The sequence below is a fragment of the Chiloscyllium punctatum genome, chromosome 11 (genome assembly GCF_047496795.1).
Source record: "Chiloscyllium punctatum isolate Juve2018m chromosome 11, sChiPun1.3, whole genome shotgun sequence".
Taxonomy (NCBI): Eukaryota; Metazoa; Chordata; class Chondrichthyes; order Orectolobiformes; family Hemiscylliidae; genus Chiloscyllium; species Chiloscyllium punctatum.
The window spans coordinates 42,062,062-42,088,283 of NC_092749.1; the positions used below are offsets into that span (position 1 = coordinate 42,062,062).

The window sequence follows — 26,222 nt, forward strand, 5'->3', positions numbered from 1 at the left end:
TTTAAAGGCGATGTTAGAGGCGGTAAGTGCCTTGAACGCACTGACAGAAGAATATGGATCGCACGGAAGTAAAAGGTTTTTAGTTTAGAAAGGCATCATGTGTTTGCTGTCTTGATGGGTCGAAGAGCTTGTTCCTGTGCTGTACTGTCCTTTGTTCTGTATCAACTCATTAAGCCCTTCATTGATAAGCCCTGATATTGTATTAAATATGCCATTTGTAAACATTTGAAAATCTCTAATCATAGTATTGCTATTTATAACAAAGCAAACACATGAACGTATGAGTGTGTCATCTAAATCACAACTACGTCAAAGGTACAATATTTCAGATGCAGCAATATTACATTTTACCAAGTAAACTGTGTAAAGATGAGTGCTGGGAGTTCAAATTTTAGCACCCACAAACAACTTTGTGGAAGAAATGTTTGAATAAGTACATCATAATATCAAAAACAATGATCAATATTTTACCTCTTTTTCCAAATAGCAGGCTACTGACTCGGTTTCGTTCAAAAGTGAAACACCACACTTGCCCCTGAAGGAAAAAATACATTTATTTAAGCAAAATTCCAAATAAAGTCACTAAATGTTTCCCGTTATAATAGAAAACATTTAAAACATTCTTGTCAGCATGTTTCTGCTTCACCACTGCCTCTTTAATTGACAGCTTTTAGAAAAAAAATCTTGATTCTTTACCAGGACTCTACCTCTTTCCTCGATGTTTGTCCTTCCTTCGATGTTTGAAATTAGTTAACATTACATTTAAAAATACCTCCTAGAGTGATAGGAAGCAAATTATTGCCTTCCTCCACTCACACCAGATAAGAAACTTGTCAAATTATTCTTACAAGGCAAAATACCAAGTTTTGAAATCAGGGAAATAACAGAAGCTTCATAATCTCTCACATGGCTGTTGCAACGTTACCCAAGTCTCACCATCTAAGTTTTTGATGGCTGCAAAATATCAACAAAGTACTGTTTATAATCAGTCTTTTTATTATTAGTCCTCTTCACTCGTTCATCAGAGGTATGGCCTCTTTTGTTCTGATGAAAAACCACCAATACAAAACTCGACTCCATAGGTCTAACCAGCCTTGTTTAGCAGTTTTAATTTCAGACTGCCAGCTTCCACGGTATTTTGTGAAATGATTTTATTTCCACCTCAAACTCTTAAGTAGCCTTCCATATTCTCTTTTATCCTATCTACTGGCACAGCATGAATTCCACAACTATGGTCTCAAGCTAAAAATCTATCATGTGAAGGATCCTAAGGACCTTAGGACTGTATAGTCTTTATTCTTTCTGACAGTGCCAGACACACAGTTCCTTTACAATTTATTGCCTGTGTGCATGTGAGCATACACGTGTATGTACATACGTTCAGGAACTACATTGACTACTTTTATTGTGCATGATCGAGGAACTATGAAATGTTATAACCATATGAAATGGGGTCAGTCAAGTCCCCTCACTCCATTGGTCGCAACAAATATTTTTATTAAGCTTACAGCTATCACTCTTCTTACACAACATTGCAGCTGACTCTTTAGTTTTGATTAGTTTAACGTTTTCGTGAACATACATAACACACACACACACAAACAAACACAGACAATAAATTGTAAAGGAACTGTGTGTCTGGCATTGACAAAGAATAAAGACTATACAGTCCTGAAGTCCTTAGAATCCTTCAGATGTTACAGCTGTGATCTCAGGATAAAAATGTATAATTGTCTTGCATCATCTGCTGATGAAGTTTGCAGATAACCTTGAGTGTTAAGGTTGCTTGCCCAATTTGCTTTTTCATTGTACTATCTACTTAGATGAGAATGAACAAGGAGGTAGAAACTTTCAGTCCTTCCTCTTAACAATGGATTTTCTTTCTCTCGTTCTGCTGTTAATTTGCAAACCTGGCTCCATTCTCTTTCCAAGCTGAATAGCTGCACACAAACTTTGATGTATATCTACACACATGCTGAACAAGCTGAATTTAAACAGGAGATGCAAAATTCTTAACACTAACTCAGTTGCCTGATTTCAAATGTTTTAGATAAAATAAACGGTGTTCTAGACTTCCTTCAATCTGTAGTCAGATAATTACAGCAGCCATTTTAGGCATTCTTAGATATTGAAGCTCAGATGAAACAAGTTGAAAATTTACACTGCATATTTTACCACTATCATGGCAGAAGTCATTACAATTGAGCCTAATTCCTTTTCAGCCACAAACATACACTTTCCAGAAATAGTCACTGGATAAAAGAGCAGGAGCTTTGCCAATTGTGGTGTACCATTGTGGCAGTGATTGGAATCAACTACCTCAACCTGAGATTGAAACGAGGTGGCTATGATCCATCAGCCTTAGCTTATTCACTCCTCTAAACCAGAAGGATCCGAATTCAACCCTACTCCACAACTCAAGCACATAATCTGGATAGGCATTTCAATGCATTACTAACATATTTCTGCAGTATGTGCAGTGCAATCTTTAAAACAAAACATTAAACTTAAGTATCATTAACTCTTGTGGATATAAATGATGATATTGTTTGAAATAAAACAATGGAATTCTCCCAGTATCTTGACCAACAATCATGCCTCAAACAATATAACAATGGTCACCCATACCCATACAGTTCTGCAAAGAGATCTTTACCTCAGGGACTAATGCTGAATTACTGTTGAATTTTTCCCCTTTTGTAGAGTAGAAACACTAATGCCAATTGCATAGTGCTTATTATTAAGTCAAATTAGGTTAGCTAATGTGGGTCAGGTAAAAGTTACCAGAGCCACAAACCCCATTAGGTTACTAGACAACCATAGACCTAAAATACAATTTAAGGACAGTAATGAAGTATGTTTCTTTTTCAATACCATCTACAAAATACACTGCAGCAACTCACCAATATTTCTCAACAGCACTTTCCAAACCAGTGGTCTCTACCAGCTCGAAGTGGTCTCCACCAGCTACAAATAGCACATGCATGGAAACACAAAAACATTGCATGATTCCCTCTAGCTTTCTCACAATTCCGATTTACTTGAATATCCCAATCAAAATCCTGTGTGCTTACCTCACAAATTTGGGTGCACCTATACCACATGGACTGTAGTGGTTTGAGATGCCAGTTCATCACTACTGTTTCGAGGACAATTAGGAATGGGCAATATATTCTGGCCTTGATAGCAACATTCGTATCATATGAATTAACTTTAAAAATCAGATGGATAAATAATATCTGGTCTGCCTGTTCATGAGAGTATAAATGAATCCACGGAGGCTTTCCTTTAATTTAAAAAAGCCTCTCTGGGTTCTGGACAACATTCTTCCTTCAACCAACACTATATCAGCTTTAATTGTCCATTCACTTCATTTCTTGCTATAGATGCTTACTGCATATAAAATGTTCACCATATTAGGATATAATGAATAGGAGGCAGAGGGGACTATGTTGAGCCTGTACCTTCAGTAAAATCATGCCAGAACCTTTACTCCAACTCCATATTCACGCAATATATCTATAACCCTTAATTCAATTAGTACACAAAAGTCTATCAACATCTTAAATATACTCAACAACTAAACCACAGAGCTCTCTACTATCAGGATAATATCAGGATTATTCTACGTTCACAGTCTTCTGAATGAACAAACTTCTTGCCTCAATCCAAAGTAGCAAACAGAGGCTGTGAACGGATGGATAACTTCTGCAGTTTAGAAAGCATTTTTTTCATTACCTTCCTAGTCAAGCTCACTAAGGTTTTTGTGTGTTTCAATCAGATCACTGTTCATTCTTCTAAATCCCAGAAATTACAGACTTAGTCTACTCTGAACTTTTGTTGCACTCTCTATGCATCTTTTCTTTGGTAAGGAAACAAACTGCCATCACCATTCTGGGTGTGGCTGCACTAATGCACTTCATAACTCCAGTAAGAATTCATTACTTCTCTCTAATCTGTTTGTAATAACAAGCTAACGTTAATAGTCTTCTTAACTTCTTGCTATATCTGCATGTTAACTTTCTGTCATTTATGTGTAAGGATACACAAGTCCTTCTCAATGTACAGTATAAAATTCCCAGTCTCTCACCACTCAAAAATTTTCCTGTCAAAGTGAATAACTTCACACTTTGCCACTTCATTTTCCATTTGTCATATTTTGGCCCACTCACTCAAACTATTTCTCTCTACAATCTCGTCACCACTTACTTTCTCACCCAACTCTGTATTGTCCATAAACTCAGAAGAGAGGACCAACTGCAACAAACCAAAGTTGCAGAAATAACAGAAACTGCACTACAAAATTCATAAATAGCTGAATATTTTCGATTGGCTAAATTAGGCATTTTTATTTCATTTTGGTTTCCCATTACAGCATCAGTGAGCTCAAAAGGTCATATTCTCACAAAGGCTCTTGTGTTTATTTATCATATAGGTTTAATTTAGTAAAATGTCCTCAGACATTAAATACAGAGCAAATAGGAAAGATGATTGCACACAGTCAAAACTTATACTGTGAGGAAAATGTCAAAGCCAGAGAATAAAGTAGCAAGCGAAAACGTTGAGGGTAAGAACTCGATCATGGGACGAAAATATTAAAAGACTTGTCGCATGAGGATAATGTGCAAAAAAAGCAGGATGAGAGGACCACAGTACAGTAAAATGGTGCAGAGCTAAGAGAAAGCAACAAGAACATCAAAAAATCCGTGCATTGAGGTACAAAGGTTGTGTGAGGACAGCTACATGTCAAGTGAACAGAATCTGTGGGGGACTGGATGTGGACAATTTTGAACAAGGTGGAGTTTGCATAGAGTGGAATGAGGGAGGACAACAGTGAGTAAGGGAGTGGGGGTGGAACTGAAGTAACAAAGACAAGGTGGATGTGAAACAGAAGAGAGTCAAGTTGGGGAACAGGAGATGGAAACAGAACTAATATTAAGCTTAATGAATAATAGAAAATGAGATTTAAAACTTTATTTAAGGTCAAACAATTAACTGAGATTTGCAACTTCTGGATCAAACTGAACAGATAGAGTGAAAGGAGTGTTTCGAAGGACATTTACTGGAAAGAATATTCCACATTAAATATCATGTCTGATAAACTGTCCACAACAGAGATAGACATGGAATTGCAAGTGTTGAGAGTACCCAGGGGCAATATATTAAAAAAACTGTATGATGGAATTAATGGAGTGGAGGAGTTGCTGGAGACAGACTGACTACATGGGACAGAGAAGAGTAGGACTGAGCAACGGAAATGAATTAAAAGCAGATGAGGGGATGCATAAGGGAACACATTGAAGTGATTGCCTACATCAAATGTCATGGATTATCATTACAAACAAGAAATGATGTGCCACAGTTCTAGTCACAGAATATGATATCACTGAATATTTTGACTGAGATAGTCTTGGTGTTCACATTATGACTGAAGCAGTAAGTGACTAAATTAGTAAATAGGTGGTAAAGTAATAAGACAAGCAGAAATATTTGACATTTTCATATTTTATTTTCCCTTAGATGTTGGTTTCAGAGATGCCTTCGCTACTGCCTCTGAACCTGTAGGGCCAGTATGAATTCCATTTCAGGCAACAGATGATGCAGTCAATAAGTTAGTCCAACAGGTTGACATCAACTTGCAAATCCTTTTAATACACCCCTGGCAGGAATAACAGCCAGAGCTTTCTGGTCAGCCATGATTCACATGGACTGACTTCCCACAATTTATAGGTTCTAGTGACAGACTTGGAACCCATTACAGAAAAACTAGTTTGGAAACTGACATAAGTATGTGCTACAAAGCCCAGGAAAATAAAAGATGAATAATGTTTATTGTAGTTCTACATACTGGGAGGGGGGGGGGGGGAAGCTACTCTAAATATTGAGCAGCTTTATTCCTGCATTAGTTTTCAGCATTTCAAGGTTTGAACTGAAGACTTACAAAAGCAGGTGATCTAATACTAACAAACAAGCAGACCTTGGAACACAAAAGAAGAAAGTAATTTTAGACAAACAGTGGATTAACTATTCTATGGGTAAATTAATTATATTCTATTTAATTGTGAAAGTAGGCATGCTTTTTACGCAGAAGGATACAAAGCTGGATGTATGTTTGCTCACTGAGCTGGAAGGTTTATTTTCAAACGTTTCGTCACTATACTAGGTATCATCATCAGTGGGCCTCCGGTGAAGCTTTGGTCGTATGGCCCGCATTTTGTGCTTAGGTTTCCTTGGGTTGATGATGTCATTCTGGAGTGATGTCATTTCCTGTTTTCTTCCCTCAAGGGATGGTGAATGGGATCCAAGTCAATGTGTTTGTTGATATAATGCCAAGCTTCTAGGAATTCTCGCATGTATCTCGGTTTGGCTTGTCCTAGGATAGATGTGTTGTCCCAGTCGAAGTCTTGTCCCTCCTCATCTATTTGTAAAGATACTAGTGAGAGTGGGTCATGTATTTTTGTGGCTAGTTTTCTGCCTGTTTGTCCAATGTAGTGTTTGTTACAATTTTTGCAAGGTATTTTGTAAATGACATTAGTTTTGCTGTTGTCTGTATAGGGTCTTTCAAGTTCATTAGCTGCTGTTTTAGTGTGTTGGTGGGTTTGTGGGCTACCATGGCGCTAAGGGGTCTGAGTAGTCTGCCAGTCACTTCTGAAGTGTCTTCGATATAGAGGAGAGTGGCTAGGGTTTCTGGACGTGTATTGTCTGCTTTTTGGGTTTGTTGCTCAGAAATCTGTGGACTGTGTCCATTCTTTTTAAATACACTGTATACGTGATTTTCCTCTGGGCTGCAGTATGCGGTGGCTCATTGAAATAATGTTCTAATGCAGCTCGGTTTGTGGGTGTTGGGATGATTGTCTCTGTAGTTCAGTATTTGCTCCGTATGTGTTGTTTTCCTGTACACGCGGGTTTGAAGATCCCCATTGGCTGTTCACTCTACTGCAACATCTAGGAATAGTAGTTTGGTGCTGTTTATCTCTACTTTAGTGAATTTTATGCCAGGAAGGGTATTGTTAATGGTCTTGAAGGTTTCCTCTAATTTTCTTGCATTTAGTGATGGCAAAGGTGTCATCCACATAGCAGACTCAAAGTTTGGGCTGGATGGTTGGCAGAGCTGTTTGTTTAAGTCACCCAAGGCTGGAATTAAATCAGAGTCCCTAGCTTTGTGAGACAGCAGTGCTAACTACCATTTAAACAAGTACACTATCAATGCCTATAACATCAAGATAAAACCTGTAATAACTGAATGTTTGATATACATGTACATGCATAGTTTTGTATACATAAAAAAGATTCATTAGCATTTTTGACGTAGAATCTTCATTCTAGAGGAATGTGAATTAACTAAGTCCACAATTAAAGTAAGCTGCAACACGTGACACAAAGGCCTGTTCTTTTCATTAGCCATACCGTCATTATTTTCAGTGTAAAAGTAAGTTACACATGGGTACCTTGTGGAATCCCCAAAATAGCACATTCCAAAGGGACTGCCCAGGAAACTGAACTTTCTGCTGGGAAACTGTCACCTTCAGCAATGTGACATTCCTTTACACTGTATGAAATCTCAAGCGAAGACAACACAAAGGATTGGTACGCAAGATGTCAAACCCTGCCAATTCAGAGAAAAGAATTCTGAACAATTCTGAATATATCACTGAAACCCATCAAGCTTCAATTTGGTCTAAATGCTGCCATCATTATTTACTGCAAAAATGCAATGATTTCTGATGAAGGAACATCAAGACTACTAATCTCGCTTTCAAATATGCAGTTGATCTGTTTCAATGTTCAACCCTTCATTTTTTATTTGCAGAGTCACAAAACGTAAAAGGAGCATTGAGTGAAACCTAATTGCTCTTGCAAAGTGTTAGTATTGGTTCAATGGGCCAAGTGGCCTCTACTGTTCTCTAAACATGCCATGAGATATTCTGTGGTAAAAACAATGATCGCAGATGCTGGAAACCAGATTCTGGATTAGAGTGGTGCTGGAAAAGCACAGCAGTTCAGGCAGCATCCGAGGAGCAGGAAAATCGACGTTTCGGGCAAAAGCCCTTCATCAGGACTACTCTAATCCATGAGATATTCTATGAAACACTATGAAAGCAGACTTGAAGGGAAGAGAGGGAGAGGATTTGAGGGAAGATGACCATTAAATAATATGGCACCCTGTAAGGAAGTTGAGTAATCAACAGCTTAAAAAAATTTAAAAAGATTATTCACATGCAAACAACAAAATTGAAAGATCAGAGAAGAATTCTGAAAAAAACTTTGGGAGTACATGTACTGTGAAACAGTTGAATTTTATTTAACACTTTTGGTTGATAAAAATCAACCAAGCATACATGTAAACTCCTCAAGATCATTACTGTAAAAGTCAACATCATGACTTTTATCAACCAAAATGATGTTGACTTTTACAGTAATGATTCTGAGGAGTTTACGTGTATAAGTTTACATATATAATATTACAAAGCACATACATTTCATGGAATGCAAATATATGCCATAACAAATTATCTGCTAAACTTAACATTGAAACCCTTCAAAACTATTCTAAATCACTGTCTGAATCGTCAAATAATACAGCCAATAGAATGATTAGATTCCCTACAGTGTGGAAACCGGCCATTTGGCACAGCAAGTCCACACTGACCCTCCAAAGAGTAACTCACCCAGACCCATTTCCCTACACTTACCCCTGACTAATGCACCTGTCACTATGGGCAATTTAGCATGGCCAATTCACCTGACCTGCACATCTTTGGCTGTGGAAGGAACCTGGAGCACCCGGAGGAAACCCACGCAAACACGGGGAGAATGTGCAAACTCCACACAGATAGTTGCCCGAGGCAGAAATCGAACCTGGGCCCCTGATGCTGTGAGGCAGCAGTGCTAACCACTGAGTCACCATGTTTCCCCATCATCTCACAGATCTTCCTCAGTTTTATTTATTCTGCAATTGTCCTTGGTACTGTCAAGTGCATGCCATATTCCATATGTTACAACTTATTTTTCCCTAATATCAGGATCAAGTTCAATTCATACATCTATAATCCAGTAGCACACTTCTGCTAGTGAGGGTGCTTGCCTATTTCTACATTTATCGAACACTTTCAAACATCCAATTGTTTCATATCTTTGAGAAACTGTCCTCGAGAGGGTGATTAATAAAAATAGCTAAAAGCTAAACAACTTTCTCAAGGTCACTGGGTATAACTGCCATGTTGGTGTTGGTTGTTCTCACATCATAGACTATATTGTTAGCATGGCGTGATCTGAACATGAACTGGATGAGCAAACCTCTCACTTCCTTAAGTCCTTTTAGTCTCAAAATCCACATTTTTGAACCATTTCTTGAACTAGCCATCATCAATCCAGCATCTCTTATAAGCATGGATGACAATGCCAGTCTGAACTTACTCTTTAGTGAAGATTTGCATATAAATATGGCTGTTGGTTTTAGTTTTATGCTAAGGGTCACACAAGATGAAAAAAAATCAATCGTGCATTCTTGTTGCTTTACAAGGACACTTTCTTTCACCAATTTTGATTGGGGTCTTGTTTATTGGAATGTCAAAGTTCCTGGATGTTTTATCCATATTTCACTGTAGTTTAATCAATACATTTCTTCTCTATTGGATGAGAATGCATGGATTTTGATGACTTTATTGTTGAGTTCATAGGACAGAATCATAGAATCACAGAATCCTACCATACCGAAGCCATTCAGCCCATCCAGTCCACACTGAAGAACATCCCACTCTGATCCACCCCTCTAACCCTATCCTTGTAGTCTGCATATCCCATGGCCAATCCACCTAATCTGCACATCTTTTGACAGTGGGAGGAAATCGGAGCACCCAGAGGAAGCCCACGCAGACAAGGGGAGAATATGCAAAGTCCACACACATAATCACCTGAGTCCCGGCGCTGTGAGACAGCGGTGTTAACCACTGAGACAACACTGAAGGCGCTACTGGAATAAAAGCTGTTTTATTAAGATTAGATTAGATTCTGTACAGTGTGGAAACACGCCCTTTGACCCAACCAGCCCACAGTGACCCTCCGAAGAGTAAACCACCCAGACCCATTTCCCTCTGACTAAAGCACCTAACACTATGGACAATTTAGCATGGCCAATTCACCTGACCCGCACATCTTTGTGACTGCGGGAGGAAACTGGAGTACCCAGAGGAAACCCACACAGACAATGTGCAAACTCCACACAGGCAGTTGCCAGAGGCTGGAATCGAACCTGGGACCCTGGTGCTGTGAGGCAGCAGTGCTACCCACTGAGCCACGATACCGCCCCTTTGTCTTACAATTTAGTATAGAAAACTATCCCATGATCTCGGGAAATTAAAAATGATCAGACATTAAACTGTTGTGAGCATTAGGATAGGTGATCAAAAGTATCGTTAAAAAACAAGTTTCAGGAAGATTACAAAGTAGAATCAAGGTTTTCAATGAACCAACATCAAAGAAAACAATTCTACAGCAATCAAACCTAAGGCCTTACAAAACCTCTTCAAATCACATTTAGTTCAGAATTTAGTTTCAGTTACTAAGCCACAGGCAGATAACCCTATATTTAACTTATAAGGATAATCTGAGATTTCATCTAACTGCTGTGGAAAGATGAGAAGCTTAAATTTTACAGCTCAGAAATAAATTAATTTGGATGTAGGGGCAGGGAGACTAAATATAGATGGGGTAAACCCAGATTATTACTTCAAAAGGAAATGAAGCTTGAACCAGAGGACATAAACGAAAATTATGAATAATACCAAACAGACTATTATAATCCCAAACATCAGTCCTAATCTCACGTTTCATATCAGTTCTAAAGTAATTTCAACACTTTCCAGGAAAGGAACCGGTGTAAAGGTTGTGCAGGAGACATCATTCATTACATACTGGAAATTAACTTATCTGGAAGAGTTGATTTAGTTTGTCCATGATAGTGAAACTTAAAAAAATCCTAAAATTATATACAAGTCTTGACATTTTCAAATCTGCAAAATTTCTCTAACCATTATCCCCTTCAATTTTATTTGGACAGAAACATGTCACAGAATGAGTTGGACAATAAGCATGAACTGGACAAATGAAAGATTGAAATAAACTCGGTTAACCGCGAGGGTCAGACATAATTGTCCAATTTCGTACATGTGCCTTTCACATGAAAATTATTTCATGCACCGTACCTACATTCAAGGAAAGCAAATTCTGAGACATTTATAAAGCAAGTAACGTTTACATGTTTCTAAATTTATCTTCTTATGCCAGCAGCACAAGGCCTCACTGAAAAGTTGCTATCAGAACCAGTCTGTCAAATAGCACAGAGCTGTCTTATCCATTATCTGAGTTATCATTTGAGGTCATTTGAATTGTAAAGACATCACTGTTCAAGAAAATCATTTGCTAATCTAAATGCAGCAGAAATTGCATTACTGCAATTATAGAAAATATTTTTTATGCACCAGTACCTGTTGACATCAATATCACATTCCACCAACAGTATGGCTTCAAGGAGCCTTGGATAAACTTGAATTAATGGGTATCGGGGGCAAAGTCTCCACTGGTTGGAGTCATACCTGGCACATAGGAAGATAGTTGTGGTTGTTGGAGGTTAGTCAATGAAGCTCCAGGATATCTCTTTCAGAGTTCCTTAGAGTACTGTACTAGGCCCCACCATCATTAGTTAATCCATCAATGACCTGCCTTCCAACATAAGATCATAAGTGGGGTATGTTCACCATAGACTGCACAATATTCAGCACATTCATGACTCCTCAAGATACTGAAGCTGCCAATATTCAAATACAATAGGATCTGGACAGTATCCAAGCTTGACTGGAAAAGTGGCAAGTAATATTTGCACCACACAAATGGCAGGCAATGATCACCTCCAATAAGAGACGATTAAACCACCACTCTGACATTCAACAGTATTAGCATCACTGAACCCCCACAATCAACATCATGGGGGTTTTCATTGATCAGAAATACAACTGGACACGCCATATAAATACAACAGCTGCAAGAGCAGGTCAGAAGTTAAGAATACTGCAGAAAAATCTCACCTCCTGACACCCCATAGCCTGTCCACCATATTCAAAAACACAAGTAAAGAGTGTTAAGGAATATTCGCCACTTGCTTACATAGGTACAGCTCCAACAACACTCAAGCTTGACTTCATCCAGGTCAAAGCTGACCATTTGATTGATACCACATCCACCCACACACTACTGCTACTAAGGTATTATCTACAAGATGCATTGCAGAATTTCACCAGACATCCTAAGACAGCATCTTCAAAAGCCATGACTGCTTCCAACTATAGCAGCAGATACATGGGAACGCCATAATCTGCAAATGCTCCTCCAAGACACCCACCATCCTGACTTGGAAATATATTACTGTTCTTTCACTATCACTTGGTAAAAATCCTGCAATTACCTCTCTAAGGGAATTGGGGGTCAACCTATAGCATGCAGACGACAGTGGTTGAAGAAGGCAAATTCCTTCAGGACTCCCAGCCTGTGACCTGCTGTTATAACCACTGCATTCATATCAGTTCAGTTTCTAGCAACTTTCAGAATATTGATAGTTGGCCTTCAGTGAGGGTAATGCCTTTGAAAGACATTAGATAATGGTTAAATTCTCTCTTTTTGAAGATGATCAGTGCTTGGCATTTGTTGGCAAGAATGTTACTTGTCACTTTTCAGCACAAGCCTGAATATTGTGCAGACTTGCTGCATTTGGACATGGACTGCTTCAGTATCTGAGAAATCGCAAATGGTGCTGAACATTGTGCTCAGCTGGCTTGACTGGCTCATTTGCAACACAGAATGATGCTACCAGCATGAGTTCATTTTGCACACTGGCTGAGATTACAATGAAGGACTCTCCCTCTCAACCTTTTTCCTGCAACCCTTGTGGCATTGTGACCTTCATATTAAGTTACCATCAGTCATCTCTCTCTAATGATAGAGAAGCCCTAATGTAGGACAGTGGCAAATTTAACTTTACACCCACTTCTGAGCTCATAATGGTGGCAAGGTTGAAGCAGTAACTGAAGGTGGTTGAACCGAGGACACTACCCTGAGGAAGTCTATCACTCAGAGCACTGCAGAATAATTTGATGAAAAGCTTTAGGCAGGAGAAGAAAGTGAAGTGTGAAATTGTGGCAAGTTTTATATATTCACTGACAATTTAAAAGATACAGCAGAAATCAACAAGGACACTAGGTCAGGCAAATCTGATCATGCTGTTTAATAAATACAAATGCACAGACATGCCAAAGGTGGCATCAAAGCTTTACCATTTTGTTTTCTTTGGCCTAGTATTTCTTCAGCAATAAATGCTTAATTTTGTGTCTCCACGTAATATTCAGAGTTGCAAACTAAATAGGAGAAACAGTATGCAAAAAATCCATACAGATTTTCAGCACTGATAACACGTTGTGTATAGTAGCAAAGCCACAAGTTCCTACATAATAATTGAGAACCGTCTTAAAATTTAATAAAAACCGAAAGAAAATTGTGTATGCTGTCACAGTCACAAACAAAAACAGAAATTACTGGAGAAGCTCGGCAGGTCTTGCAGCACCTGTAAAGAGAAATCAGATTTAAATTAAAACTGGTTCTGAGGAATGGTCACCAAACCCAAAACATTAACTCTGATTTCCCTTCACAGATGTTGCCAAACTTGCTGAGCTTTTCCAACAATTTCTGTTTTTATTCCTGGCTTAAAATGTATCGGTTTTCATAAAAAAGCTCGAATCATCATCCTACAAGCAGACAACAAATATTTCAAAAATTTTCAAGAAACCGAAAGACTTGTGCAAGCAAACATCCCCAACTTTCCCCCTTCTAACATACTTAAGCAGCTCTACTGATCTTGCACTTTTAGACAAATGGAATTTGTACAGCGAGTCAAATTGGAAAGGGAAGTCCCCAATATTCCCACAAGCCTGACTACATACTTATGAGCAAGCAACAGAATGTGGAACCTTTCTGTTGTCAAATGGACAGTGTACGCAGGATAAAAAAAGTTGGAAGGCAGTCACACTACTTTGATTACAGACTTCCACAGCTTAAATTCTCATTTGATCTTTACTTTATCCTGTCAATTTAATGAAGAGGTTTCCAATATTGTATCTTTAACTGCAATGTAAGTTCAGAAGAAACATTAAATGGCAATTTATCCTTAGATTAAATTCTTAGAAGAGTATAAAGGAAGTAGGAGTATACTTAAGAGGGAAATCAGGAGGGCAAAAAGGGGACATGAGATAGCTTTGGCAAACAGAATTAAGAAGAATAAAAAGGGTTTTAACAAATATGTTAAGGACAAAAGCGTAAATAGGGCCCCTCAAAGATCAGCAAGGTGGCCTTTGTGTGGAGCTGCAGAAAATGGGGGAGATACTAAATGAGTATTTTGCATCAGTATTTACTGTGGAAAGGATATGAAAGATATAGACTGTCGGGAAATAGATGGTGACACCTTGCAAAATGTCCAAATTACAGAGGAGGAAGTGCTGGATATCTTGAAACGCATAAAGGTGGATAAATCCCCAGGACCAGATCAGGTGTACCCTAGAACTCTGTGGGAAGCTAGAGAAGTGATTGCTGGGCCTCTTGCTGAGATATTTGTATTGTCAATAGTCACAGATGAGGTGCCAGAAGACTGGAGGTTGGCTAACGTGGTGCCACTGTTTAAAAAGGGTGGTAAGGACAAGCCAGGGAACTATAGACCAGTGAGCCTGACGTCGATGGTGGGCAAGTTGTTGGAGGGAATCCTGAGGAACAGGATGTACATGTATTTGGAAAGGCATGGACGGATTAGGGATAGTCAACATGGCTTTGTGGGTGGGAAATCATGTCTCACAAACTTGATTGAGTTTTTTGAGGAAGTAACAAAGAGGATTGATGAGGGCAGAGCGATAGATGTGATTTATATGGATTTCAGTAAGGCGTTCAACAAGATTCCCGATTGGAGACTGGTTAGCAAGGTTAGATCTCAGGGAATATAGGCAGAACTCGCCATTTAGATATAGAACTGGTCAAAGGTAGAAACAAGAGGGTGGTGGTGGAAGGTAGTTTTTCAGACTGGAGGCCTGTGACCAGTGGAGTGCCACAAGAATCGGTGCTGGTTCTCTACTTTTTGTCATTTACATAAATTATTTGGATGTGAGCATAAGAGGTACAGTTAATAAGTTTGCAGATGACACCAAAATTGGAGGCGTAGTGGACAACGAAGAGGGTTACCTCAAATTGCAGTAGGATCTTGACCAGATGGGCCAATGGGCTGAGAAATGGCAGATGGAGTTTAATTCAGATAAATGCTAGGTGCTGCATTTTGAGAAAGCAAATCTTAGCAGGACTTATACACTTAATGGTAAGGTCCTAGGGAGTGTTGCTGAACAAAGACACCTTGGAGTGCAGGTTCATAGCTCCTTGAAAGTGGAGTCGCAGGTAGATAGGATACTGAAGGTGGTGTTTGGTATGCTCTTGTTTATTGGTCAGTGCATTGAGTACAGGAGTTGGGAGGTCCTGTTGCAGCTGTACAGGACATTGGTTAGGCCACTGTTGGAATAAAATGTGCAATTCTGGTCTCCTTCCTATCAGAAAGATGTTGTGAAGCTTGAAAGGGTTCAGAAAAGATTTACAAGGATGTTGCCAGGGTTGGAGGATTTGAGCTATACGGAGAGGCTGAACAGGCTGGGGCTGTTTTCCCTGGAGCATCGGAGGCTGAGGGGTGATCTTATGGAGGTTTACAAAATTATTAGAGGCATGGATAGGGTAAATAGATAAAGTCTTTTCCCTGGGTTGAGGAGTCCAGAACTAGAGGGCATAGGTTTAGGGTGAGAGGGGAAAGATATAAAAAAAACCTAACGGGCAACTTTTTCACACAGAGGGTGGTACGGGTATGGAATGAGCTGCCAGAGGAAGTGGTGGAGGCTGGTACAATTGCAACATTTAAAAAGGCATTTGGATGGGTCTATGAATAGGAAGGGTTTGGAGGGATATGGGCTGGATGCTGGCAGGTGGGACTAGATTGGGTTAGCTGGTCGTGTCGTTTCGTGGCTAGTTGGTATTCATTCAATCCTTAGTAGCCACACACGAGGATGGCAAGCAACATGAATTCGACTGGGACAACACTATTATTATAGGACAAGCCAAACAGAGAACAGCCAGGGAATTCCTAGAGACATGGCACTCATCCACAGATTCAATCAATAAGCACATCGACCTGGACCCAATATACCGACCACTGCAATGGACAGCTGGAACTGACAACTGGAAGCGGCAGATTCAAACCACTACAAATGGCGGAGGAAAGATCACAGAAGCGCTTCACAGGAGGCTCCCAAGCACTGAGGATGTCACCTAGACAGGGGACAAAACGTCTGCAACACAAATTCCCAGCTCGGCGAACAAAACCACAACAGCGAGCACCTGAGCTACAAATCTTCTCACAAACTTTGAATGCCAAGGAAGCCCACTTGTTGAGTCTATCCAAAAAATGAGATTAATAGATTTTTACATATTAAGAACATCAACGGATACAGGGTTAGTGAAGGAAATCAGTGTTGAAGTAGTAGATCATCCATGGTTTCACAAAATGGCAGATAAGACTTAACAGGGCTGAAGAGCTGCCTCGTACTCCCACTGCTTTTGTTCATATATAAACCAACACACACACAAATTTCAGAAGGCCTTCAATAAGGTGGGATATTAAAAAAACACAATACATACGAAATGTGGAGCCAGAGGCTAGTTTGAGAATGAGTTGAAATATGATGGTAAATGGATAATGCAGTAGAAATTAACGGACCTCACTCATTCTAGTAGAAAACGGACAGCAAAGCCAGTAAGAATTGTTCTGAAACCACTGCTGTTCTCTTACAACATTCATTTCAGAACTGCAGGACTATAATTGCTGTAGCTAATAATGAGAAGACAAGAATTAGATCAAAGTAAAAGGTAAACACATAAGTTTGCAAAACGAGCAAATAAATAACAAATACAATTTAAGATTGTGAGGTGCTCTAATCTGGAGGAGAAATACCTCGGCCACAATCCTTGAAAGGAAGAAATTAAATATGGACTTGCAGAAAGAAATGCACTGCTCCCATGGCAACACAATTTGTTGCAGTCATAAAGAGTCTAAGCAAAGTGCTGATTTTTAGAAGCATAAAGACAAAGTAAGCAAGCAATATAAAATTTACACTTCACTTGGATCAAACTTGAATGACTACATGCAGTTCTGCCTTCCACAATACAAAAAGAATCTGAAGTATTAGAGAAAGTGCAAAAGGATTTAAGAAACTTCTACCAAAATTAAGGTTGTGCAAGTAACAGAAAATGTTCATCAGACTGACCTACTTTTACTCAGAAATGCAACACTAGGAGGAGACATGTTAACAGCCTTCAAAATTATGAAGAGCATCAATCAGCTGGGATGTTGAGAAACAATTTTCATTTTAGTAGGAGTCCAGAATAAGGAGATAGGAGTCAAGCAAGGTCATGAGGTGATGGAGATCATTGCTGTCAGCATATATGGACAAACTGACATTGTCTTTTTGAATGATGGCTGACAAGCAACAAGTATAACAGAAAGGTAATGGTGGAGTGGTGGGAGAGAAACTATTGCAAATTATTCTGTTAACTAAATTAAAATGAAACTAAATTAGTACATTTACATCCAGTTGGACAATAACAAACAGAAGCTATTCAGAAGAGAATAGGATAGTCAATTACATCAAGGAGTGCAAGAAACAGTGAAAGGGTCAAAGAGGGATAAGCTTTCCTTTGTCACTGGCACAAGGTGTGAATCTAACATCTGTAATTTTGGTATAACAGCAAAGGCAGAATTCAAACTGGAGGGGTTCAAACAGATTAGTAAGAATGTAGAATTTGCTGCTACATAGAGTGATTAAACAGATAACACTGAAGCAGCAAACTGAAAGACTGCTGCAAGCATGGTGGTGGGACTGAAGATTAGGGAGGGAAGAGGAAATAAGAGCTAAATATACTTTGTGTAGAACATAAACACCAGTATGGATTAAATGATTTGTTTCTCTGCTGATATTATTTAAAGTTTGATTAGATGTGGTCCTCCTTGCCTTGAAATCTGCTGTCATCGCCTTTTCAGGGGGAAAAAAAAATCTCAATTCCCTCCCTCATGTTGCAAATAAGGAACGCCATTTCCAATATCCTTTTACATTACAAAATCCTTGAACACGCTGTCAACTTCCAAATCACTCGTATCTATCCTAGAATTTCATGTCTGAATTTCCCCTAGCCATATTTCTTCTGCCACAGTACCAACAAGGCCCTGACAAGTCATAAATAATCTCTTACTCAATGGTAAAGATAAACCATGTCTTCATTACTTCTCGACCTGTCTGCAAACTTTAATGCAGTTAATCACTCCATTCTGTTCCAATCCTTGTTAAATGTCACACGGCTGGGTCGGATTTCACATGCTTTGTTCTATTTTTATCTATTCAGTCCCAACCACAGACAGCCTACACATTATCTCTGCTATCTCACATGGGTCTTTCTTTGGTCTCACATAAGTTGAGCATCATGTAGTCAAAATACCTGACCACCCATTTATCAAAACAAATGTCCTTTGGGAAACTTCAGTACTTACAGTATCCCACAATAACATAATTTGGAGGTGCTGGTGTTGGACTGGCATGGACAAAGTTAAAAAATCACACAACACTAGGCTATAGTCCAACTGGTTTATTTGGAGGCACTAGATTTCGATTTGGAAGCAATAGGTGGTGAAGAGGCAGTGCCTCGAAAGCTAGTGCTTCCAAATAGACCTGTTGGACTATAACCTGGTGTTGTGAGATTTTTAACTTTGCCCAGAATAACGTAGTATGAAACCGCTTAAATTGACAGCATGCATGCTGACAACACAGCTCTACGTCACCACTATCTCTCTGAACCACTATGTCCAAGTTGTCACATTACTTACCTGGCATCTAGCCCCTGATCAGTAGAACTTGCATTCAATTAAATATTAGGAAGACTGAAAGCACTCTCTTTGTTTCTTGCCACAAGCCACTGACTTAATTTCTCTCTCTGGAAATGTCTGTGGCTAAACCATATGATCACAACCTTGATTTTATTTGATACAGAGATGAACTGCCAAATACATGTCATACAATTGAGACTGCTTACTTCTATCTCTAAGATTTCCCAATCTCAGCTCATCTGTTATCAAAACCATCTGATAACTCTCAGTAAGCATTGGAATAATTAAGCCATGTTCAATCCTCTGCAAACTCAAGGTCACAAAAAAGAACTCTGCTACCCATTGCAAGTAAAATTCCATTCAATTAATCAATGCTCCCTGGCTCTAGTTTAAACAACACCTTAATTTTAAAAATATCTATTTCAATAAAACAATCGTCTTCAGGAGTTCAGATTACATCAGTGATGATTCAATGTAATCACAGTGATTACCTGTTTGCCAAAGCCCACACTGGCTGCTAGTTCAGAGTTGAATGCACAACGATGCATGAACTTATTCTTGATTGAATGCATCAATTTCAATTTCACAATCTCAGCGAGTCGTGAGTTCATGGAATGCCCTGCCAGTAGCAGTGGTGGACTCTCCCTCTTTATAAACATTTAAACGGGCATTGGATAAGCATATGGAGGATAGTGGGCTAGTGTAGGTTAGGTGGGCTTGGATCGGCGCAACATCGAGGGCCAAAGGGCCTGTACTGTGCTGTATTTTTCTACGTTCTATGTTCTATGTAATCAGCGCAAAGGAGATTGTAATGCACTAGCTTGTTCCAGGGAAGCTCCACCCAGAACACAAGCCTATATACCATGACCAGATGCTGTCAGTAGTGGATAAGTTCATTTACCTCAACAGCACACTCTCCTCAACATATCTATACTTACAACAAAAAAAAATGCAAATATTGTCAAAACAAGGCCAGATTTCAAACACCAGTCTGGGATAGAACAGTGCATATATCTATCATGTTGAAAATCTATACAGCAAAGGGCTACCCACATTAGTCTATGAATGGGACACTTGAACTGTGTACCAAACTCATACCAAGCAGCTCAACCACTTTCACTTGAGTTGCCTTCTGAAGCTTCTGATGATTAGTTGTCAGGACAAAACACTGGACACTGAAGTGCTCACATGTGGTCATGATGTGATACTGGCAGTGTTGGACTGGGGTGGACAAAATCAGAAGTCACCCAAAACCGTTATTGTCCAACAGGTTTATCTAATATCACAAGCCTTTAGAGTGCTGGTCCCTCATCAGGTGAAGTCATTTGACCTGACGAAGGAGCAGTGCTCAAAGCGCTTGATTTTAAATAAACCTATTGGACTATAACTTGGTGCCATGTGACTTCTCACATGCAATGACTTGCCAAACATCTATACTGTATCGAGACAATGATGGTGGGGCCTGTCATACTCCCTAGATGCCTGATACACTCTTTTACCAAAGAATATCTTCAGTGGAGATCCTGCTCTGGGTGCTCTCATAGTGGTCAAAGGAAGGATTATAAAAGCACTCTTAAGAACTCATTTAGAAGCTTTCACATCAACTTCATGTCCCGGGAGAAGCTAGTCTACGACTACTGCAGCTGCCACAACCGAATATAAAGCAGTGCAATTCCTTTGAAATGAAACACATATGAGAAGTGCTCACAAAAGGTAGTCAAGACAACAAGCATCAGTGATTACATAACATAATCAGTTTCTAATGGCAAATTTAACTGGACAAATAAAATAACTGAACGCTCAACTACAACATTTTAGAATAAAAGGAGCTGAATGATTTGTACCCAAAGATGTTCATCTCTATGCATAATCCACAAAATAGGATTTAGCATAAATTAATTTCTTCAACTGAAATGCAATTTCATACCTTATGTGTGTGGCCGGAAGGGACTCATACTGGCGAGATAGAAATATCTCTCGGTGTTTAAGCTGATGTCTTTGTTTTTCTGTCAAATCTAAAATACTTGGCGTTTCCAGTTCTTCCTCCATTTCTTCTGCACAGGATAAAATACAAAATATATTAACTTTCTTGGGGAGGCTTAGAGCAGTTAAAAGTTTTTTTTTTAACCCCCACAAGGAAAGTTATGTCTTCAAACAATACACCACACAAATTTGCAGTGCAAGCACATAAATTCCTTTTCTGCATTTGTCCTCACTGAGCTGAAATATATCCTTGATATTTCAAAAGCATATTCATAAACTGAACATCACTCAGTGAGGCGTGTAACACAATAGGCAATTATCACACGTACAGATAGATCATGAAATGGATCCTTGAGAATACTGGGGGCACAAAACGACCCAAGGGATTGGGAAAATGTGGCAAAAGTACAATACACTTGCCTGAACCTACTGTACACCACAGCAATTCTGATTTCAGTAAATAATCACTAACTCTGGTTTTAAACTACACTATTTTAAGGAAACAATAACTGGTTCCACATTTTGCCAGAATGGCCAGTTGGCAACAGCTGATATAAATCAGAACCTAAGATCTTCTGTAGGGTCTTCTGAAATTTATCACTGAAACATTTGTTTCTTTTCACTGCACGGATTTTGTACTTTTTCTGCAATATAATGTTTTGCACAAATACAAAACTATCTGAGAGCTAAATGAAACTTAAAAATGATATGGCATGTGTCCTTCTTGAAGATTCTTGGGGCCAACAGGGGACCATTACAATAGCTTAGTGTGGAAATCACACAGGCAAGAAATGAACTGAATCAAAGCTTTACCAGTGAGATAAACAACATTTGTGACAGTGCACCTTTGGGATTGAAACATCAAATGAATTGTACATCAAGATTACAAGCATAATGTGCTTCAAAAAACTCCATGAATACCTCTCCATAGAAATTCTCCCTTGACCTTGTCACTTCATGTGATCCTGCCATTTCATACGGTCTTGTTACTTCCACCAAGATAGTCAGAGATGACAGCATTTTTTTTATCACTGCCCCACATCATTCTCCACAAACATCCTCCATCCCAACTTTATTCTATAACCTCCCCTGGAAAAACATTCAGCAAATTCACTTTCAACATTCTAACATATCAGGTTCTTCTGTTGGATCCTTCAATTCCCATGAGAAAATCAATATCATTTTAGTAAGCTTGACGCATGAGCAGTTGGGAAAGAGAACATTTTGAGTGAGGCACAGCCAGAATGAATAGGTGTATCTGGAAACCTGGAGTATAGTGGGAACTTGGTGCAAAGTGGAAGAGGTGCTTTGTGCTTTAGAGTTTGTAAGGCCAATATTCATTGTAAGGATCAACAGGAAATTAGTGCCCTAGATTAATTGATAGTTTGATATTAAGAATCTTCCAAAAGATATATTTCAAAAGGAGTCTATCATGGCATAAGAGTTCAAAGCTGTACTGGTTTCCTGCTCTAAGTAGGAAATTGGGTACATTTCCAGTGCCTGTGATTAGTAAACGTGCAGGGAATGACTCCAGCTGCAGCACCTGGAAGGCTAGGTTTTGGAGGTGTGCCTGTGGCTACGTACACTATGGAGGACTCCTGAATGGGTCTTATGGTCTTATTTCAGTGCTCAGACCAAGACTCCAGGATTATAAGTTGCCCCCCTATTGCTAGGGTGAAAATAGCTCAGAGCAGCTACCGGGCATTCTGGAGGGGGAGGGTGAACAGCTAGTAACAGTGGTATACAGTGGCATGAGTGACATAGTTTAAAAAAAAAGCGTGAACTCCTACCAGCAGAAAATAGGGAGTTAGGAAGTAAGTTAACAAGTACGACCTCAAAGGTACTGAGCTCAGGAATATTATCAGTGCCACATACTTGTCAGAGTATAAACAGCAGGTTATATCAAATGAATATTTGACTGAAAAGATGGGGTGAAGGGAATGGTTTCAGATTACTGAGGCATTGGGCCACTTCTGGAGGAGATGGAACAAGTACAAACTGAACAGGAGGATGTCCAAAGGGAAGAATTGCTGGAGTCATTGAGAAGGCTTTAAGCTAAAATGGTGGGGGCTGGAAATCTACACAAGAAATCAGAGAAATTGGAATCGTGGACAGGACCATCAAGGCAAAAAAAGGAAAATAAGAAAAGTGAGATGCACAGAAATCAAGGATTAGGATCAAACTGAGGCACTGTGAAAACAATGGGAATGGGACAAGTAATGTTAAAAAGACAAGCCCTAAGGCTCTGTGCCTTAACACCTAACAAAGAGTTTGAATTAATCACACAAATAGATGAAAAGAGGTCTGATATAATCATGATTATGGAGACATGGCTGAAAGATGACCAGAAGTAGGAACTAAACATCCACGAGTGTTTAGTATTTAAGAAGGATAGACAAAAAGGAAAAGATGGAGGAGTTGCATTTCCAGTTAAGGAGGAAACTAACTCAATATTAGGAAGGATATTAGCTCCAATAATGTAGAATGTAGAGCTGAGAAACATCAGGCAGCAAATTAAAATAGTATTGTACGTAGAACGCCAAACACTTGGGTGATGTTCAGAATGGCATTAAAGACGCATGCAGTAATTACAGGGGATGTCAGTCTGCATACGGATTGGAGAAGTCAAATTAGTAATAATACTGTTGAGAAGGAATTCCTGGAGTGTGTATGGGTTTTCTGGACAAATACCTTTAGGAACCAACTGGAGAAAAGGCCTTTATAGACTGAGTATTATGTAATGGAGAAAGGAATAATTGTCATTCTAGCTGTGGAAGGCCCCTGCAGGATGAACGAGCATCATATGATAGAATTCTTCATCAAGATGCACAGTGATATAGTTGATGCTCAGACCAGCGTCCTGAATCTAAATAGAGACAACTCTGATGGTATGATACATGAGTTCACTATGACAAATTAGGATCATTATTTAAAAGGGATCACAGTGGAAAGGCATGGCAAAAAAAATCAACACATGTTTGAGTGAACTGCAACAACTGTTCACTTTTGGCTGGCACAAATCTAAAGATGGAAAGGTGACCAAACCATGCCTTACAATAGAAATTAGAGATTGATATTAGATCCAGGAAGAAGTACATAAATTAGCCAGAAAAAAGAAACCAATCCTGAGAAGAGGGAGCAGTTTAGAATTCAGCAACTAAGACAAAAGAAAATTATTCATTAAGTAAGGGAAAATAGAGTATGAGAGTAGGCTTGTGGGGAACATAAACACTAACTCTAAAAGTTTCTGACAATATTTGAAAAGAAAAAAAAAATTGAAGACAAATGTAGATGCCTTACAGTCAAAAAGAGGGGAATTTATAAAGGGGGACAAAAAATGGTTGACCAAATAAATACATACTTTGGTTGTGGTAATAAAAGAAGAGCATCAATAACATACCAGCAATGTTGGGTAACACAGAGTTTAGTGACAGGGAGGAATTTAAGGAAAACAATATTAATAGGGAAATAGTGTTGAGAAAATTGATGGGACCAAGGGCCGATGAATCCCCAAAGTAAAAATCTACATCCCAGAGTACTTAAGGATGTGGCTCCAGAAATAGTGGATGCATCGGTAGTCATCTTCCAAGATTCTAGAGATTCTGGTACAGTTTATACAGATTGTAAGATAGCTAATGAAACCCCTCTATTTAAAAAGGCAGGCAGAGAAAAAACTGGGACTTACAGACCAGTCTGCCTGACATTAGTAGCGAGTAAAATGCTAGAGTCAATGCTCCATTAGCAGAGCATTTTGAAAACAATGGCAAGATTGAACAGTCAGTATGGATTTATGAAAAGTGAATCAAGTTTGACAAATTTACTACAATTCTTCAAGGGTGTAACTGAGAGCAACTGAGGCGGACTTTCAGAAGGCATTTGACAAGCCTCACATAAGAGATTATTATGTAAGGTTTATAGATTATAGGGATTATAGATAGCGTATTAAGATGAATAGAAAGTCGGCTGGCAGATAGGAAACAAAGTACGAATAAATGGGTCTTTTTCCAAACGACAGGCAATGAATAGTGAGAAACCACAAGGATCAGTATTCGGACCCCAACAATTCGCAATATATAGATTAATGATTTAGATGAGGGAACTAAACATAATATCTCCAAATGTGTAGATGACACAAAACTGGGTGGGAGTAAGATTAGGGCCAATCAAGGGTAGTAGTGGGAAGTGGAGTCAGGGGGGACAGAGAAAGCACTAAATGAATAGTTTTCGACAGTATTCACTCGAGAAAACGAAAATGTTGTTGAAGAGAATACTGAGATACAGGCTACTGGACTAGGTGTGATTGAGGTTCACAAGGAAAAGGTATTAGAAATCCTGCAGAGTGTGAAAATAGATAAGTCCCCTGGGCCGGATGGGATTTATCTAGGATCCTCTGGGAAGCCAGGGAGGAGATTGCTGAGCCTTTAGCATTGATGTTTAAATTGTCATTGTCTACAAGAATAGTGCCAGGAGACTGGAGGATAGCAAATGTGATTTTCCTGTTCAAGAAGGGGAGTAGAAACAATCCTGGTAATTATAGACCAGTGAGCCTTACTTCAGTTGTTGGTAAAGTGTTGGAAAAGGTTATAAGAGATAGAATTTATAATCATCTAGAAAAGAATAATTTGATTAGGGATAGTCAGCACGATTTTGTGAAGGGTAGGTCGTGCCTCACAAACCTTATTGAGTTCTTTGAGAAGGTGACCAAACAGATAGATGAGAGTAAACCGGTTGATGTGGTGTATATGGATTTCAGCAAGGCATTCAATAAGGTTCCCTACAGGAGGCTATTGTACAAAAGAAGGAGGAATGAGATTGTGGGAGTTTTAGCAGTTTGGATCAGAAATTGGCTTGCTGAAAGAAGACAGAGGGTAGTGGCTGATGGGAAATGTTCATCCTGGAGTCCAGTTACCAGTTGTGTACCGCAAGGGTCCATGTTGGATCCACTGCTGTTCGTCATTTTTATAAACGATGAGGGCGTGGGCGTAGAAGGGTGGGTTAGTAAATTTGCAGACGACACTAAGGTCAGTGGAGTTGTGGATAGTGACGAAGAATATTGTAGGTTACAGAGAGACAGAGATAAGCTGCAGAGCTGGGCTGAGAGGTGGCAAATGGAGTTTAATGCAGACAAGTCTGAGGTGATTCACTTTGGTCGGAGTAACCGGAATACAAAATACTGGGCTAATGGTAAGATTCTTGGTAGTGTAGATGAGCAGAGAGATCTTGATGTCCAGGTACACAGATC

The 26,222-nt window shown here is 39.2% G+C and overlaps 1 protein-coding gene across 9 annotated transcripts in view; it reads right to left on the reverse strand.

The window, feature by feature from the left end:
* Positions 1-26,222, reverse strand: part of mta3 (metastasis associated 1 family, member 3) — a 242,560-nt gene that overhangs the window by 179,021 nt on the left and 37,317 nt on the right. For all 9 annotated transcript variants that reach the window (XM_072580676.1, XM_072580680.1, XM_072580681.1 and 6 more), the window contains 2 exons: positions 20,925-21,051; positions 472-535 (listed from right to left, as the gene is read on the reverse strand). In XM_072580676.1, the coding sequence (XP_072436777.1) occupies positions 472-535; positions 20,925-21,051 (191 nt within the window). The remainder of the gene's footprint in view (positions 1-471; positions 536-20,924; positions 21,052-26,222) is intronic.